The sequence below is a fragment of the Falco biarmicus genome, chromosome 6 (assembly GCF_023638135.1).
Source record: "Falco biarmicus isolate bFalBia1 chromosome 6, bFalBia1.pri, whole genome shotgun sequence".
NCBI classification, from domain to species: Eukaryota; Metazoa; Chordata; class Aves; order Falconiformes; family Falconidae; genus Falco; species Falco biarmicus.
Window position 1 is genome coordinate 84,237,798 of NC_079293.1, and position 18,966 is coordinate 84,256,763.

Here is an 18,966-nt window from a genome sequence, read left to right on the forward strand (position 1 = left end):
GGGCTCCCAGCTGAGCCGGCACCAGAGCCGGTCCCTTAGCTGCCTCCTGCTATCACTGGGGGAGATCGTTTTATCAGATGGGCCACTGCTTATCTGTGCCTTTCTTCTGCTACAGCAATTCACTGTGAGAGAATAGGCATGGGAACAAGTTGCTTTTCTTCTTCTCATCTGTCGTTTTTAATGTCTTCTTGCTTTGTGGAAACTGAGTTTTCCCCGCCTCCTTTGTTTCATAAAACAATACTGTATCAAAGAGGTCCCATGCAATGAGTATTTCAGGAGCAAGCATGGTGGATTTGCTGGGATACTTGCGGCAGCCGGAGGGGCAAGAAGAAGGACTTGACTCAGAGGCTCACATGTTTGTCTGCCTTCACCTGGCCTCAGCTCGCTGTGCCAAGTCACTGGCTCCTCCATAACGCCTGGTCTCTTTGGGAACCTGATTCTCTTTTTAGCTGTGTTCTTCATTCTATTGTACCAAGCATCTGTGATTAAATCTCAGTCTCAGCTGAAATGGTGTAAAACTGAAGCAACTGGGTGAGGGATTTTGAAAATAATGCATTTTTTTTAACAGAAGGTGTGGGTTTCCTGAAAGTCTGGGTGGCTGTGTGGCTTCTAACTTGTCTTCACCAAGGTTATTGCTGGTATTTTTGCTGTCACACATATGAGAGATAAACATTGATCTGTTTATAATGTATGCCAAAACAACTCTGTGCACTCATCTTGCTCTGTAAAATTCTGGTATTATTAACAGAAACCTTGTTCTTCCCTTCCTACTCTTTGAATTTGTATTTCTGCTGTGTCAAACAAAAGTTTAGGTTCCTTAGGATGGAGGCATTTTTTTTTCCAGCAGCTCTCAAACAATTCTTTTTCTTGCTTAATTTTGAATAATTAATTACTGAACATGCTTATTTCTGTAGAAGAGGGTTACGAGCCCTAGCTGTTCTTGACTTATTCATTCCATTATACCTGGACTCCTAACTATAGCTGCGGTTATACCAGCCTCGCTTTCTTCGAGAGTAAGCTGCGAGGGCTACCATAGGAAGAGGGAAGACTGATGACAGAGAATCACTGCTCCAACAAATGGAAATGTCTTTTTATTCAAGTGATTTTGTTGCTACTTTTAGATATGGGAATCCTTATCCCAAAAGAAATGATTGCCTGCATGCCCTTCCTGCCTTCCATGCTAACTTCAGGTTCCCATAAAGGGTTATCAAATTGCATCTTAATAAGCTTTTTACCATGCCCTACCTATCCAGTTGTTTTACCTTCTGTCATTCCTTCCTCTGTGTTTTATAATCTGTGTTCCTTTTATCTTTATCCAGATTGTTGTTGTTTGTACAGTGAAATTTCGTGCAGGGCTCCGGGAGCTTTTAACACACAAGCATTCACCGGCACAGTGCAGTTTACACTGATCATTTGTTTTTCCCCTTTTCAGTACACCAGCCCTGGGTACAAACCCTAGCTGCACCTCTTCCCCTCCAACCCCTGCCCCACAGGGCAGGTTTTTTAGAAGAACACAGCGGCACTGCAGTACCAGCTCCTTTCTGAGCACGACACAGGGAACCAGCTCACAAGTCTTGCAAACTGGGATGGGAATAATGAATTGAAACCAGCACTGGGAGCTGTTGCTCAGGTCACGTAGGCAAGCAAGAGGCAGAGCCTACACTGGGCCTGCTACAGCAAACCTCCCATCCTGCAAGAAATGGGAGGGGACGGTACCAAGAGCAGCAACTGACATTTCCATTTGTCCCTTGCTGTGATGTCCACCAGCAGAACTCCCAAATCCATTTACCTCATCTGAAGTCTGTCTGGGGTTTGCTGCAGATACTTACCTAATTAAGACTTCTCAGTCCTAGGAGCTTTTACCCACGTGGATCACTGTAGGGCTGCCAAGAAAGGTTAAAAAAACAACAAACAAAATAACTTCCTGAATGGTAACCAAATAGGAATAGGTGGCCAGATAGACCCACAGCAACCTGGAAGTACAGACCACTGGCAAACAAAAGCACAAAACTGGGTCAGCTGGAAGATAAAGGCAGGTGAATGAAGGAAATACTTAATGAATCATTAATAATTCTTTTTTTAGGGCAATGGGACTCGGTGAAACCACAGAAAGCATGCATCCCTGTTCATAGTTCAAGCATTAAAATTCCTTTGACCTTTCAGGGAAGGAGGCATTTTTTCTAGGTGCAGATTCTTCTCTTTCTACTAGCTTTCCACTTCTTTTGTGGAAGTAACGTATTCAATACTTGCCATTTGAGCAACCCTGTCAAAGCTGGGAGAAATATTTTCCTTCTAATTTATCTGGGACTCCTGATTTTAAGTTTTTTGTTGATTATCCTGGACTCTAATGTGTTTGCAAAATGCAGGTTTTACAGGCTTGAAAGAGCAAATGCAAATAATCGTGAGTCCACTTTACCTTCTTATTTTAGAAGCAAAATCCTGTTACTTAGATAGCAACCTTTACAGCTAATGTAATTGTATCTCCATGTCTTTCTATTTGCCGTGTCATAATGCATGAATTCTCAGAAGCAGCAACAAAGAGGGAGTGCAGAGTATCATGAGTGTGTTAGCTAGATAGCGAGAAGAAAACTTGTAGTGTAGTAGATGAATATATAGTGGCTGAATTGAAAAATGGCTTTTTTTGTTGGTGGAATTATTTTAATTAGAAGCATTGAGATGAAAACTTGCAAAGATACAGTTCAAGAGTGTTCATTTTGCAAAACTGCAGATATATAAAGTTGAGGAATGCCTGTGAGTTACTAAATTCAGCTTTGCAGTATCTTTTTAAGGTAAGGTGATATTATTTTAAAGATCTGCGTAAGTCACTCCTCCTACAGTGTGTGGAAACCCTGCGATAGAATTAGGAATACACTTGAGTACCTCATTTAACTTACTTAAGCGACCTTCCTTTTTCTTCCTCAGCCTTGTGCCCCCTTTACTACATAACTACTACAGCCATAAGGCAGGAGGTGTTACAGAAACGCATGCACTGCTGTGCAACTGTGATTAACCGCTGGGGCAGGTCCATGCTGGACACTGAATAAAATCACTGCTTTGTGAATGTGTGTTCTTTATATTAGAATGTCTTTTTTAAGACTGTAGCTTCAAACTCTTGGGATATATTTCAAGTAGGCAGAAAAGGCAGATATTCAAGCAAATAAATACAGAGCAACCTAGTGAAATGCTGGTAGGAAGAGGGCACTGTCACGGGGGTTGCCAACAGGCATTTGGGTAGAATAACTTAAAATAATTTTTTCATTACCACCTCCTCCCTTTCTGTCAGGACTATTTTCATTGCGCATGTCTCCATTTATCTTGCTGTGTAACTCTAGAAAAGCAAACAACCAAAAAAAGAAAAGAAAAGAACAAATCCTGAAAAAAAAACCTAAAAAATATTATAACATTGGAGCATTATTTACTTACTTGTATTGGAGTGAAAAGCAATTGCTTGCAGGCATTAAAATCTGCAGTGCCTTCTACCACTAATTTCCCAGAGACTTTACAAATTCCTGGCAACATGCCTACAGGAGGTCGCAGTTTGGAACGGGCCGTTTTGATTAAGTTACAGAATTCCCCCAGGACTTTCAGATATGTCTAGTCCAGGGGAAAAAAAAAAAACAAAAACCCAAACCAAAAAAAAAACCCCGAGAAGATATGTTAAGCTACAGCACAAAACAGTTTTTGGTAATTTGGCTACTATTTTGATTCAGACCAATATTTGGATGATTGCATTGCTTTTAGCTGTTATCCCTATCAAGGAATAGATATAAATTGGTTGGTTATAATTTCCATGTATAAGACACAGGATTTATGGAAGACTGGTTAAGCTTTTGTTACAGTCCAGACTTTTGCTTCTGAATAACCCTTGTGCCACCTAGTGGGGATTAAAATCCACCTTTAGACAGATGGGAAGGGACTTAAAATACACCAGTGAGTAATGAAACAGTATTTGCGCAAATATTTCCAGTGACACGTTGAAACAAACAATTTTCCCTTTTTAAAATAATATTTACCAAGGTGTTCCATTGAGGTAAAAAATATTCCATTTCAATTATATCATAGCATTTTGTTTATAACTATTAAAGGAATGTAATCTATAAAAAGGGCACACACAGACCTCTTTAATTCCCTGGCAGTAGCTTCATTCCTTAATAAATTACTAGCACATATGCTTTGATTAAATTGTCAGTATGAAAGGATATCCCCAAATCTCAGACGTTAGGAATTTCTATTCAGTAAAACAATTGAACAAATATATACAATGAAAATATTATTTTCTGACCAACTGTGCCAATCTTCATTTGACACCAAACAAAAATGCTTTAAAGCATTATTATGATTGCATGATTTAAAGCATTATGTAGAAAAAAAAATAGTAATGTGATTAAAAATGTAGTATTCTGACACAAAGTTTCTCTCATAAAATTTTCTTTTCCGTATAAATAGTTCCAGTGTCCAAATATATATATATAGATTTAATTAGCTAATAGCTATTTCTGATCAGTTTTTCTCTTCTAGCTGAAACCTCTCAGCAGGTTGGTGTGTTGTTTTGTGTTTTTTTTCTTTCAGCTTTTTAAGTAAACCATCTGTCCAGTGTGGGAGTGTTGGTTTTGCCACAGTAGATAGCAATAATATTTCAGTCACCAGAGCCAATAACAATAAATTTCCCTTAATAAGTGTTTCCTAACAGTGTTCAAGTCACTTTATTGCATCTTATGTAAAATTGCCAAACTATCCATCACCAACAGCTATAGTAAGTGGTCTGCATTTATAGCACCTGCATGCAAAGCCTTAGTTACGGTAGAAAACGCAGTGGTCAGCGATAGTATAATTTAGAACCTTTTAGGATTCACCTAGACTCAAGAGAACTTTCAACTCATGATATTTAATACATTTAAATGATGTAAATTAGAGAACTTTCATATAATGGGACCTGACTGCAGATGAACATGACATCTGGACCAGAGGCTTTGATAGCTCTTTGCCAGACCTTGATGCAATGACAAATATTTTTTATTATTTTCCCTAAATAAATAACAAAGCAGAGTTCATCTGCTTTCAGCAGAGTTTGTCAAAATATGTCTGAGATTCGGCTTGAAGTTGACGGAAAATGAAATGACTTTCCAAAAGAAAAAAAAAAAACTATTTTTGAAAAGGTAGAAAATCAAAACTGTGGTTTGAGGTTTTATTTATGTTTTTTAGTTTGGGCTATTTGTTTTCCCTCCATGGAAAGGATTTCCAGAAAGAGGATATTTTCCATTTTCAGGTTTCAAGGCTTGACAACGTTTTGTCATTTCCTTTTCTTCTTGCAGACAAATGAAATCAAGAAGAGTGTTCCAGGTGAACCTCTTTAGAGCTCAGTGTCTGGGCTCTCTGTCTTCTTTGATACTTGAAAAATGTTTGTACTGTTTTCTGTTTTACCCTGGTGGTATATTGTGTCAGTGAGCAAACAGTAAAAGCAAAAATGTGTCAATTTCATAGCATAAACAATTAATTACTTTCTCTTAAAGCAGTTTAGTTAAAGATAGTAAAGAGGTCTTCTGACGAGGGCTGTTGTTCCCTGTAAAGGTTCTTAAAGGCAAATATCCACATTAAATATGGATTTTAAATGCATGCAAGGATTACTGAAAGTAAGGCTGGATTACAAAGATAGTTAAAATTTTCTTGGTTTATCTAGCATTGGTTACAAGCTCTTCTTGATATTAATTTTCTCAAACATGATTAATTTTTTAGTGAAGGATGCCATTTTAGTAAAAGAGGATAAATTCATTTAGAGGGCTTGAAATCTTTTTCTCTCTATCTAGGCACGTATTTTTCCATGTCTACTCAAGGTGTTCTGGCAGTTATCAATATCTAGGAAGACAACATAGTTAAGTGTAAGAATTCCCATTACTTTATTTCACATGATCAACATGTTAATGTGATTTTGAAATGCCTCATTGGGAGGATTATCTGTGGAGTCAATGGACAGTATTTCATACAGAGATAGCAGAGTGCACGGTGAAATTTTAGATCGTGACTTCAATGCAACATTGTAATATATAACAAAATATGAAGTAGTATTATGTTGAAAAGTGTATGTATAATAAAAAATTGAAATGATGTCTTTAAGATGGGTAGGTTTTAATCAAAGGATAAATTATGCACCCCTCATGCATAAACAAGATTATTCAGTGGGTGGTGGTGTTCTTTCATCTCAGTCTAATATCATGTTTAAATTCAATGTAGCAACCAACCCTTCAGCCCAGCCTCCCACAGCAGAGCCAGTGGGTTGCTCAACGTGAGTGAAACTCTCCATAACTGTTTGGAATTCCCACTACATTTCAGAGCACATGTCCGTTTCCTCCAGTGTCAGTTGGACAAACGCGATGTAATTCTAATAAAGCTCTCTGAAAGAGAAACTGCCTGGAATTTAAATAATCTCTTCATAAGAGCACACCTCGTAGATTTAACTGTTCTAGGTGATAGTCAGTATTTACTGTAATCAGCAGGACCTGATTTGCTCTGCTTTTCAAGCATTCAAAAATTGTAGAAGCATCCAAGCTCAGGCTTTTGAAGGTTTCACTTTGTTCTGTGTGAGATGTTCAGACAATAACCGCCCAGCACACGTGCCCGAGCGAGAAAAGTGCTGCTCCTTCAGCAGCTCTGCTGCTCCTACACGTGATAAACCTTGGCTGCCCTTAGGCCATATCACTACTGAGATTAGTAGCTCATTTTGGAAACTTCTCCCTGGAATCATTTTAGAGGATTTCAAGACAGGATTATTTTGAACCTGAAAGCCATGGAGTGAATGAGTATCGGGTCACTGAAGCTAAAGAAGTAAATCATAAATAGCACAAAAGAACTTTACTTGGTAAATGTGGGTATCTGTTAAAGTCACTGTCCTTTTAACTGTGCAGCCTAGGATGTATGTCATATACGGCATGTTTGGAAAAATTATGCAAGAGAGTTTTACCGTTCATGTAACAAATTCAGTCTTAAATGGGAGTCTTACGTGCAAGGGATCAGCATTACACATCTGGATTTTTGAACAGATGCAGCGTGTCTGAGATTTTTTTGCTTTTCTGGTCCCAGTGGTAACAGTATTTATTCTTTCTTTTGTAGCTGTGTAAATAAGCAGATCTTTCCACGGAAATCACCGGCCATTAGCGCACATTAGTATTCAAAGCTACATTTCTGTCATAATATAAAAATCCTCAGTGAAGGGTTAATACTACATAAGTAAGGTGTTTGGAAGAGCAAGTGTTGTAAAAGCAAATTCAGTGTAAGCAAGCCAGGTCTGCCGTGGGTGCTGCAGGTACAGCTGGGCAGTGTCTCAGTCCAGGTAAAGGAGACGGTAGATATTTGGCAAAAACTACCTGGCAAATTAAGGCATAAAAGAGGCTCGTTGCATGGCCCAGCTTTAGATACCGAACTTGCTGGCTGTGTCAGGTGGGCAGTCACAGGTGCTCCCAGTGTGCCATCCTTACGCCTCCCAGTAGGAACACCTGAGTTACCATCCCCCTGCCTCTCCTCCCGGAGGGATGCTCCCCTCTGCTGACTGCAGGGCAGCAAGGGAGACAGGGCACAGAGCTTGGTGCTGTTCATTAGGTGCTCTAGACCCCCTCCAAAGTAACAAAAACAGCACGTAAGATTAAAGAAACAAGTTCCTAGTTTGCCCATGCTAGGCTTCACACGCTAACAGCAGCAACACAGTAAGAAAATATTAAGCAAATCTAATTCATTAACTACAAAAGCAATTTTAAAGCATGGACATTAGATCTTAAGTAATTTTAGTAAGCATAAGCAAAACATCTTTATGCATGGAAAATGGAAGAGCTTGGGTTGAAGTGTTAGTGGGGTATGTTTGACCGAGCTTTATCTATATCGAGTTGGTATCTAATTAGTGAAAGATACAGTCTTTCCTTATAACAGTGTTTGGAATAATGTGACAAAAGTATGTGTATATATTTGCGCAGATATATGTGTGTGTGTGTATATACACATATATCTATATATACATATACTTTCATCTGCAACTATATATGTGCATACTTTTTCACATTATGTGATAAATATATTTGTATGTATATATTCTTATGTGTATATGTACATACATATAAAAGTATAAAAGTGTATCAGTTACTTGTGTGTGTCTAATGTGAATGTGTAAGACAATGGCCAGGAATTTCATAATGGGATTGATTTCTGTGCCTCAGGACTCTCATTCTGCAAAGATGCAAAACTGCATTCAGTGTAATATATTTAATCTTCAGTATAAGTAAGTCATGATAAATCTGAGCTGCTGTTCACAGATAATAACACTGTGCTTGCTGTTATCACATACACATTAATAAGGAATCCTGTATCTTGTGCTACACTAGCTGCAACTGATGTGATCTGCTATATAATAAATGTAAAACCATGAAGGCTAGCGTGGATACTTGCATCTTCTTTTCTTTGTTTCAAGTTTTTAGAATTCTTTATTGTATTTAAAAAAAAAAACAAACACAAAAACTGTTATTTGAAAATTCATTATATGTAATCTTGGGAATAATTTCAGCAGAACTTTAAAATTCATACATATTTTTATTTTACCAAATACTACTTTTGGAACAAAGCACATGTGCTAGTTTAGGTAAAGGCTTGGATTCTTTATGTTAGAAAACATTTTAATAATTCACTGCATGGAGTTCTCTGATGTTCAGGCTAATGTGTATGCAATAGCAGTGCAGAGGAAAATGGAAAAATTGGAAATATAAGGTAAGCCATTTTCTTGTCTGTGCAAATGGATGGGGTGCGAAATTCTTCAGTTGTAAAGAGTTACTGCATTTGAGCCCACCTGTAGCCAAGCCCGTAGTGTGCCATCTGACTTCCTGGAAAACACATCTGGGAAGTCTTTAAAGACAGCAAGAAAATGGATTTCTCTGCAAAAATGGAGGTTGAGGGTTTGTGAATAGGAAGGTTTAAGGAAAGGAAAAACACTGATAAACAGAAATGTGAAGTATTCACAAAACTGCTGAAATATATATGCAGAGAGAAAGGAAATGCTTTTCCTACTTTCTATTTAGAGCAATATGCAATGAATTAGACCATTGCAAAAATTCAGGCTTTCAAATCTGTGGTTTATCCATGTATTGAAATTAGTGACCATTCTGCAGCTTCTTTCTCCTTCCTTTCCAATGGGTCTCAGTGGGATGCCTAATATCTCGGACCCTCCAGTGAGGCAGGGGGCAGAGGTACATCAGGCGGGTTGTATGTGGAAGTTTGTACAGCCATTCCCTCGTCTGTACCTTTCATAAGCTCTTGCTATAAAGCAGAAACGAGAACCAAAATACCCGCAAACCACAGTTTAGTAGCATAGCAGTAATCTTAGGTAAGTAATTATATATTCTTGGGCTAAAAAAATTCTCTTTTGTTACTTCCTGGCTTGAAATTGTAATGTAGCATATCATACCAGTGATTTGTAAACTCTTATCCTGGTATATAAACCTATAATCATCTCACAGTTTGGCTTGTTTGCCTCGCTCAGGCTGTGCTGCACTGTTTGCTTTACTGAGACGTTTGTGGCTGCTCTCCCACTCGCCCGCGCGTCATTCTGCCGCTGCGCGTGGTGGGCTGGGCAGGTGCTGGCCGGCTGCACTGCAGATCACGCTGTCCTCGTCTTGAACTCAGGACACTTTCCCTGTAGCACTCATTAGAGAGAGAGCAGAAAATGCACAGAGTCACAGAAACATTTTGGTTGGAAAAGACCTCGAAGATCGTCAAGTCCAACCGTTAACCCAGGGCTGCCAGTCCACCACTGAACCATGCCTCTAAGCACCGCATCTACACATTTTTTGGCATGGCAGTTTTGGAGATGATGGATAACTTTGTTTGCTTTGGCTTCCTAAAGGAAAGAAAATCTAGTTGCGCTGCTCTGGTGTGTTAAGATGGTGGCAGTGTTTGGTTTTTTATTGGTTTTTTTTTTACATGCAAATGAACGTATGGAGGACACTTTTTATTGAATGAAATGGTTTAATTACAGGGGCTTGTAGAAGAGCCAGAATAACAAAGACTGGTCCCTTCATCCTGCTAGCACTTCTGTTTTATCAGATTCTCCAGTCAATGCAGGTTCAGGGGTCCCTTTAATGCCTGAATTGTTACAAAAGCGGAGTTCCAGCTTTGCAGGATGGCGCTGGGCAGCAGGGAGCTGTTGGTGGGTTGCTCTCAGTCTCTCCTCTTCCTCAGTTACCGGACTACTAAGGACTGTGCAGGTTTTCCTTGAAACATTGGCTTTCAGAGGAGTTCCTTTGAAGTCCAGGAATGGGAGAACTGACCTGAGAAATAAAAGTTTAGTTCCAGCACTTGCTCGGCATCTGAAAGACTGCAGCTGAAGTACTGCTTGCCCAGGCTCCCTCATGATAAGTCTTTTGAAGCACAGCTTTTCTGAAAGGATTTATTGGTTAATTTACATTGAAACTCCATTTCAAAGTCTGCAATTAAACAGAATTCACAATTGTTTTATGGACATAGCGATAGATAGTGCAGCATTTACATATTAATTTTGCAAGAATATTTCTGTCTTTTATGCGGTAGGTTTTTTTGGACTTGCAAGGCTAACAGGTTAGTTTATGGTTGTGTTATGCAACGAAAATGAGATGTACTACCAAATTGTCAACTATTTATATTCCTTAGTAATACTGTTATTTCTACCATCACTTCAAAGTGATACTTTTTTTTTTATTCTGTGTCCTGTAGTGAAAATTTCATTCCCTTCATCAGTATCTTCTGCCTGGTACTTTCTTGTGTATTAGAAGATACCAGCTTGCCTTTTTTTATGAAAAAGCAGCATTTTGATATCATCGCCATTTAAACTTACCTGGCAGACTTCTCATTCCATGCTTGACTATGGTGGCTGTTGCCTTGTAGGGGTTTTACAAGTTTTACATGTCAGTGGAGGAGTTGCTTCCTGGATTTCATCCTCTGTTCTCTGTCCCTAACGTCAGTGAAGGAAGGCCTGCACCCTATAACATTAATCATTTACAGCATATATTTAACAAATATAATTATTTCAGATTTCTTTCATACTCTTCTGGTTTTGACCTCCTTCTGTGTGACAGCTCTGGAGAAGATGCCAGTAAGACAGTAAAACATTGCAAGACAATGGTTTCCAGCAATCCTGTTTGGGTCAAAGATTTTTTCCCCGGTGTGAGTAACCACCCTGGCCCATGAAGAGCTGGCAAGAGCGTTGTCCACATTTGCTTATGTGGTTGCTCACAAGCCACCTGTGTGTTTGTTTCACCCATGCATTGGAAGGGGCAAGCCAAAATTGAATACTGCTGTGCTGTCTTTGTCAAAGGAGAACATTATTGTTTCCAGGGTTTCCAGGGGCCTTCATTTGTAGTATTTGAGTATGTGGGATCTCCATTTTTGTAGGCGTTTTTATAGTCATCTTTGGTCAAGTCAAGGGAGTGAGCTGTAGGAGTGTGCCTGAGGGGGTGTGAATAAAAAACCAAGTGACCGTGCTTCTCATCCAGACCTCTGCTGCCTTGTTGCAAACGACTTTCTGCAGACTTTCATTTTGTATAGTGTGGGCGGGATGAGCCTCCCTCTCACGCAGGGCAGATTTGACCTCTTCAGCTTCTTTGAAACAGTAAGGTAGGGAACAGTGAAGGCATGTTGCTGTATGCTGGGTAACCTGAGCTACACCAGCACCATAGTCAAAAGTAGTATATCTTGAGGAAGAAAAAAAATAAAAATGCTGTGTCCCACAGCTTCTCTAATAGATGGCAAGGACTGAAATTCTGTGAGAAAAGTTCATTTAGATTTTCTTGGGAAAGGAACAATTAAAATGGTAATAAATATGAAGCGTCTTAGAGGAGCAGCTTGACAAATTTTCAGAATGTCTTTTTTGCCCAAAATTTTATGCAAAACTGCACATTTCTGTCATATGAACTTTGCAAAGAAAAGAAAACTTGGAGTGTCAAAAGTTTTTTTCATAAAAGGTAGTTTTAATTTCAACCTACTTGGATTTTAAGAAAATAAAAATTTCATTTTTAAGAAAATCAAAGTTATCCGTGTTGGTTTGCAGTTTACTTACCATTTGTCTTTTTATAAATGGTTTGAGTTGCTCCAAATTTTCCATCTTTCTATAAGGAAAAGAGTTAAATTTAACTGTGTGATTTCCCAGAGCTATATTTACTGTTGTCATTATTATGTTATTATTATGGTCACATCCTGTGTGATATGATGATGAATGCAATAAAATTGAATTAGATTACAATAAGGCAGCATCATTGTAACCCTGTCTTCCTATTAATAAATAGAAAAAATAATATCTCGTTTATGCTAGATATCAAAATATGGGAGGGGGTTGTGTTAGTTTCTGTGCACGAGCTAAGGGAAGAGATTGTTGGTCTGTTTACTGCATACGCCAAAGGCACTGCTCCATTTAAAATCACATAGTGTCTTATGGCTTACTAACAAAGCCAAGTACAGTTCAAGGGAAAACAGAATCTAGAATTTAATTAAGGAATCAAACCCAAACCCTCCTCTTTTGAATAAATATTTTGTGTAACACCAGTGCATTTTGATCCTTGTTATTATTTCATGCCATAACAGATTGACTCCCGAAGGATTCACAGTTACAAAACAAATGTACGTTTCTTTGACAGCATCAAAATTTACAGTCAGTGATGGACTTTTTAATTAGAATTCTTGCATCCTGATGATATAATAGGTTTATTACAATGAATCTACTCAGTTGAACACCAAAATTAATAAAATAAGGGAAATGCAAAATTCTCTTTCTAAGCATGTCTTCATTTTACGTAAGTACTTGGGGAAAAGTATGAAGGCTTAATCATGAATCCTTTTCACACTTCTTTCCTCTTTTCCTGAAGTGTTTAATGATTGCTTTGACATACATCAGCCAAACATTTTTTCCTGACTCTAGAGACTGTTTTCAAAGGAAATTTTAACGTGTTGCCTCAAAGACATTTTGAAGTAATTAGATGCACAAAATCTTTAGTCCAAGTATAAAAATGTGCATGAAAAATGAATAGTGGCATGTGCAAAAAAGTGCTAATGAGAACTTTTAGTGCCTTTATCAGGTAGCCAAAATGTAGATTAAAATGAAAAGATCTTTGCAGCCTCACAGGTTATAGTAGCTTGACTCATGAAATGACGCTTTCGTTTGAGAAAAAAAAAAAAAAACAAAAAACACAACCCCCCCCCGATGCCATAGTTTGAGAGAAGAGAGAATATTTTTTGTCACTGACTGTAGCTAGAAGCAGCAGAGGCTGGGGCTCTTTTCTACTAGTGCCAGGGTGGCACTGGGGACCAGCATCGAATCGAACTTGGAGGATGTGTGGCTGTATGTGTCTGGCATTTAGCTTTTGAATGCTCCAGGATAGTGGCCTGTTGAGATTTAAAGTTCAGGGCAGATCCATCGGGGAGTGTTTTAATTAAGAATTAGAGTTAGTGGGTATTTAATATACTGCAGGTTCAAATTCTTCTGGGCTTTTGGCTCTTCTCTGACTGAATGTTTTCAAGGAAACACTATGTGATGACTACAAAGAGCTCAGATTAATCACAGCTGTAAGCTGAGTCCTACCACGTACGTATTTGACTTGGAATGTGTCACAAACAACTTGGCTTTTAAAGACCACTTTCGAAGTGCTAAAGGGATTTCGTGTGTGCGTATGAGGGTGATTATATATGTACCATCTTCACCCGTTCACTTGATTTTTGTTTGTTTTTTGCCTGCTGCAGACTATGTCAGAGAGCCACAATGATCATGCAAAACAACAGTTCAGCCTCGCCCCTGTTTTCAAATGTGAGCTCCTTCTGGAAGAGAGATTCGCATGGACCGAGACTCCTTGATGAAGCAGCGTCACTCATTGGCAGCTATGATTTCCCTCAGACCACAGAGAGTTTTCCCTTCTCCACTGTGGACTCAACAAACATGTCCCTAAATGCCACAAGCAAAGACCCTCTGGGCGGACACGCTGTCTGGCAAGTAGTTTTGATTGCTTTCCTCACTGGGATCCTTGCACTGGTGACCATCATAGGAAACATCCTAGTGATTGTTGCATTTAAGGTCAACAAACAACTGAAAACGGTCAACAACTACTTCTTGTTGAGTCTTGCTTGTGCAGATTTGATCATTGGTGTTATTTCCATGAATCTTTTCACCACATACATCATCATGGACCACTGGGCTTTAGGAAATTTGGCCTGTGATCTTTGGCTCTCCATTGACTACGTCGCCAGTAATGCCTCTGTCATGAATCTCCTTGTCATAAGTTTTGACAGGTATTTTTCCATCACTAGGCCACTAACGTACAGAGCCAAACGAACAACCAAAAGGGCTGGGGTGATGATTGGTTTAGCGTGGATCATCTCTTTTGTTCTTTGGGCCCCTGCCATCTTGTTCTGGCAGTATTTCGTTGGGGAGAGGACTGTGCCTCCTGGTGAATGTTTCATCCAGTTTCTAAGTGAACCTGTCATCACTTTTGGCACTGCCATAGCTGCCTTTTACTTGCCAGTCACCATTATGAGTATTTTGTATTGGAGGATCTACAAGGAGACCGAGAAACGCACCAAAGAGTTAGCAGGGCTACAGGCTTCGGGCAGTGAAGCAGAGGCAGCTCGCTTCGTACACCAGACAGGCAGCTCCCGGAGCTGCAGCAGCTACGAGCTGCAACGGCAGAGTATGAAACGCTCCACCCGAAGGAAATACAGACGCTGTCACTTCTGGCTCACAATGAAGAGCTGGGAACCCAACACAGACCAAGGGGACCAAGAGCACAGCAGCAGCGACAGCTGGAACAACAATGATGCTGCTGCCTCCCTTGAAAATTCCGCCTCCTCTGATGAAGAAGACATTGCTGCAGAGACCAGAGCCATCTATTCAATTGTGCTGAAGCTCCCTGGTCACAGCGCTATCCTCAATTCTACTAAACTACCCTCCTCGGAAGATCTGCATGAGTCAGGGGATGAACTGCAGAAATCCGACACAGAATCGAAGGAAAAGAAACCTAAAAAATTACATCCTCCCAAAAGTGTTCAGGATGATGGAAATTTCCAAAAGAGTTTTCCTAAGCTTCCAATTCAGCCAGGGTCAGCAGAGACAACCACAGCTTCTGATGGCATCTCATCAGTGACCAAGACATCTGCAGCCCTGCCCTTGTCCTTCAAGGAAGCAACCCTCGCAAAAAAGTTTGCCTTGAAGACCAGAAGTCAGATCACAAAGCGAAAACGAATGTCACTTATCAAAGAAAAGAAAGCGGCACAGACACTCAGTGCCATTTTGTTTGCCTTCATCATTACCTGGACCCCATATAACATCATGGTTCTGGTGAACACCTTTTGCAAATGTATCCCCAAGACTTTCTGGAACCTGGGGTACTGGCTTTGCTACATCAATAGCACGGTGAACCCCATGTGCTATGCACTGTGTAACAAAACATTCAGAAACACTTTCAAGATGCTACTGCTGTGCCAGTGTGACAAACGAAAACGACGTAAACAGCAGTATCAGCAAAGGCAGTCCGTCATTTTTCATAAGCGGATCCCTAGGGAGGCTTCATAGAGTAGTATTTTTTAACCAATTAAAAAAAAAAAGCAAACAAGGCAGGGATGGGATGGGGCGGGATGAAACAGGATGTGATGGGATGGGATGGGACAGGGTAGGATGGGACAGGATGGCACAGGACGGGACGGGACGGGATGGGATGGGATGGGATGGGACGGGATGGGATGGGATGGGATGGGATGGGATGGGACGAGATGGGACGGGATGGGGTGGGGTGGGGTGGGGTGGGAGGGTGGTTCCAGGGTGCTGATTCAAATATTTAAACATCAAGACATGAAAAGCAGCTGCCAGGCTTATGTATCCTTTTAATAAATCCAGTTTATTATAAAAGTCAAGTCTTGCATTCAGCAAAAACTAACAAACTTCAATGTTTTTACTAAGGAATGAAAGACTTAATAAAGTTTTCCTACAAATTTGCAAGAAGCTGTATAGCAATTATAAACCCATTACTGATCTGCCCAGCTCTTTGATTATAATCAGCTCTGGGATCTCAGGTAAGCACATCTAGCTAGCCCAACTCTTCTGTTTCCGAGGAATCCAACAGCTTTCAATTTGTCACATACAGATGTAGCAAGCTAGCAAAACAGGATTATGAAATTATTTGAGACACTGTATAGGTTGCAAAATTGCTTCTTGTTGTCCAGGTAGAGCTTCCTGTCTACTCTTCTGGTGTGTTGTTACTTGTACCCCTGATTCCTGATTGCTGAGTGTCTACGTGTGCAGCTCATGTTATGCTTATGTGTGTGTGTGAGTGTGTATGTATGCATAACATACATTCACACTTCTAAAATACACACATACCAGGAAAGAGGTGATCTGTTTTTCTAGGTTTTACAGGGCCCCCCATCACGATTACATGTGAGTGGAAAAAAAAAACATAATCAGAAAATCGTATTATAAATGTATGCCTTTTTTATTTGCCACCTGAAGTTCAAATTCATCTTTGATACCAAAACATAACGTCCACATTTCAAACAGAGAGAACCAAAGCATAGCCTGGGAACCTAACAGTCTTCAGAGTTTCATAATGGGGCACACACCCAGTAAAACCTTAATCTTGAGCACAGTAACTCTCCCCAAAGGGATCACGCCTCTTTAAAAGATGCGAAGGTGAAAGGAAGGCTACCTTCAGGGTAGAGTATGAAGCTAACCTGGTAGGGTGCAGGATGACGAGAGCCCACATCTGGGCTGTCAGGGCTGATGCTCAAAGGGAGTTGCTCAGGCACTAGGTGGGCAGAAGCATTAGCAGAAATCCTGTTTCACACTCGGGAGGCTACGCTGCTGTCGGCGCACGCACAGCTGCTGCAACACCTTGGTCTGAGTTGCACCATGTGGATGCAGCACCCTTCTCAGAGCCAGCTCAGATCCGATGCGTAGCATTGGGCACAGTTCCAATGAGAGTTTTTGTTGTAATTTTCTGTCTAAACTCAGCGAAGCTCCCCCCACCCCCCCCACCCCCCCGCTTGCACTGTCTGCCCAAGTGATCTTCAGATGCAAAAGATACTTGTGTAAAAGAAATGCTTGAGTTTTGCACATGAAGGATGCTCACTAAAAAGCGTTTCTTTTCCAGAACCTGTTTTAAAAATCATCAGGAGAAGTGCACCTAAATCTATTGAATGCCAGGTTATTTGGTGTTGCGAAAAACTTGATATTGCCAATTTATAACCTGGCAGGTTTTGATAAAGAAAAATTTAAAAGGGCTTTAATATTTATAGCTTAGACATGACCAGTATTTCCTGGTATTTGTGACGTGGTCTACACCAAACGTGATTTATAAAAGTCAGAGATCCCCTGGGGAAAGGATTGTACTTTAAACTATTGTTCTAGATCTGATTTAGTTACATGTTGAAAGATAATTTTGTATTCTCCTTTGAACTGACCAAAACTTTTTTTATTGCTTAGACTCTTATTTTGCTGAAAATAAAACAAATACCTTCTTTTACAAAGGGGCATCAGTGTTGTGAACACAGAACTGATGTTAAAGCTGCTTTTGTATTCAGTGTGAGATGGTGTTTACAGATGATTTTGACAACAGTGGAAATATATTAAATGGTGTCTGTGTATCTGAACTATTTAATTTTGTGTTATGTTCATATGAAGAAATATTTATACATACTTCACCAAATGTTTTATTTAATGTTGATAAATATTGCTCTTCAGTCTTCAGCGGTAGTGTCCTTCTAAAGTGATTCATAAAGGTCTGCTTGAGAAATGAATAGAGTATACCTAGCCTTCTTGTCACTAAAACAAATACTCTTTCTTTCGTATGAGTTGTTCAAAATGTCTACCTAAAGGTAAATTATATTGCAAGTTTACTGCAAATACGAGTTCAGTATAAAACACAAAAAAGTTAAAGCTTCATCTATAAGTCGCAAGTGCATTTAGAGCTAAAGATAACCAGAATCGGTTTACCAGTTTGGTAACAACATACAACCAAAGTCTTATAAGGCACCCATGTTGCAAAGAAAATTAATGACCTTTATTTATAGAAAGAAGCATATATTAGAAATACATTCATTACTCAAGTTGACCTAGCATTTTAACATTTAAATATATATCTATATCTATATATATTGCCATATTATTATCTTCTGATATCTAGATTAGTGCTGTGCCCCTAATACACAAAATGTGAGAGCATGTAAGGAAGCCAGAGTCATCAGGGGGATTTACGATATATTAGTATTGATTTTAGAATGGGAAACTATTATTTTTAATGAAGTTAAGCTTCCTTGAAAGCGGCTGTCACCACTGTTTACATAATAGGAAGAGTTAAACCGTTGGATTGTTTAAACAGACAAATAAACAACCTGTCTTTTGATGCGTGAGCAGGCTTTACAATATTATTTACAGGCATCATGAAATGTGTACGTATACACATATTGTAGCATAGATCAATTTAGTTAGTTATTTAATGGAATATGCACTGTAAAATATTAAGAACTTGACTGTGTTACAAGTACAGTGGGGATCAAATTGATTTGTATTTTACATGTCTATGTGTTTGCTTTAAACCCATGCACACACAGAAATGTTAGCTATATGCATAAGTGGATATATTATTTATGAACACAGGCGCACACGATAGGTTGCAGAAGAACAATGCCAGACCAAAAGGTACAATCTGACACAGCACTACTTTTAAGAAGTACGAGTGATGTAATATTTCATCTGTTTTGGGAAAGATTAAGTCAGAAACATGATAGAAAGCAGCATCCTGAGGGCAGACAAACTGCTCAGCCCCATTAGCACGCCTCACATGGGAAGCTGGCTTTTCAGAGACCTGGCATCATCCCCGTTAATTGCGATAATACAAGATTAGACTCCATAGAAAGAGGATCAAAAAATCAGAAGCAATAGCCAGACGGGAGCCATTGGGTGGTCTGGAGAAAGCTTTGTAGAAGGCC

General features: G+C 39.5%; 1 protein-coding gene across 4 annotated transcripts in view; it reads left to right on the forward strand.

Annotated features, from left to right (window-relative positions):
• CHRM3 (cholinergic receptor muscarinic 3) overlaps nt 1-15,724 on the forward strand; it is a 285,906-nt gene extending 270,182 nt beyond the window's left edge. For 3 of the 4 annotated variants that reach the window (XM_056344651.1, XM_056344653.1, XM_056344654.1), the window contains one exon: nt 13,735-15,582. In XM_056344651.1, the coding sequence (XP_056200626.1) occupies nt 13,754-15,556 (1,803 nt within the window). In that variant the 5' untranslated portion in view covers nt 13,735-13,753 and the 3' untranslated portion in view covers nt 15,557-15,582. Of the gene's footprint in view, nt 1-13,734 lie in introns of all 4 variants that reach the window. The other variant, XM_056344650.1, reaches the window with a different exon arrangement.
• The last annotated feature ends 3,242 nt before the right edge of the window (nt 15,725-18,966 follow it).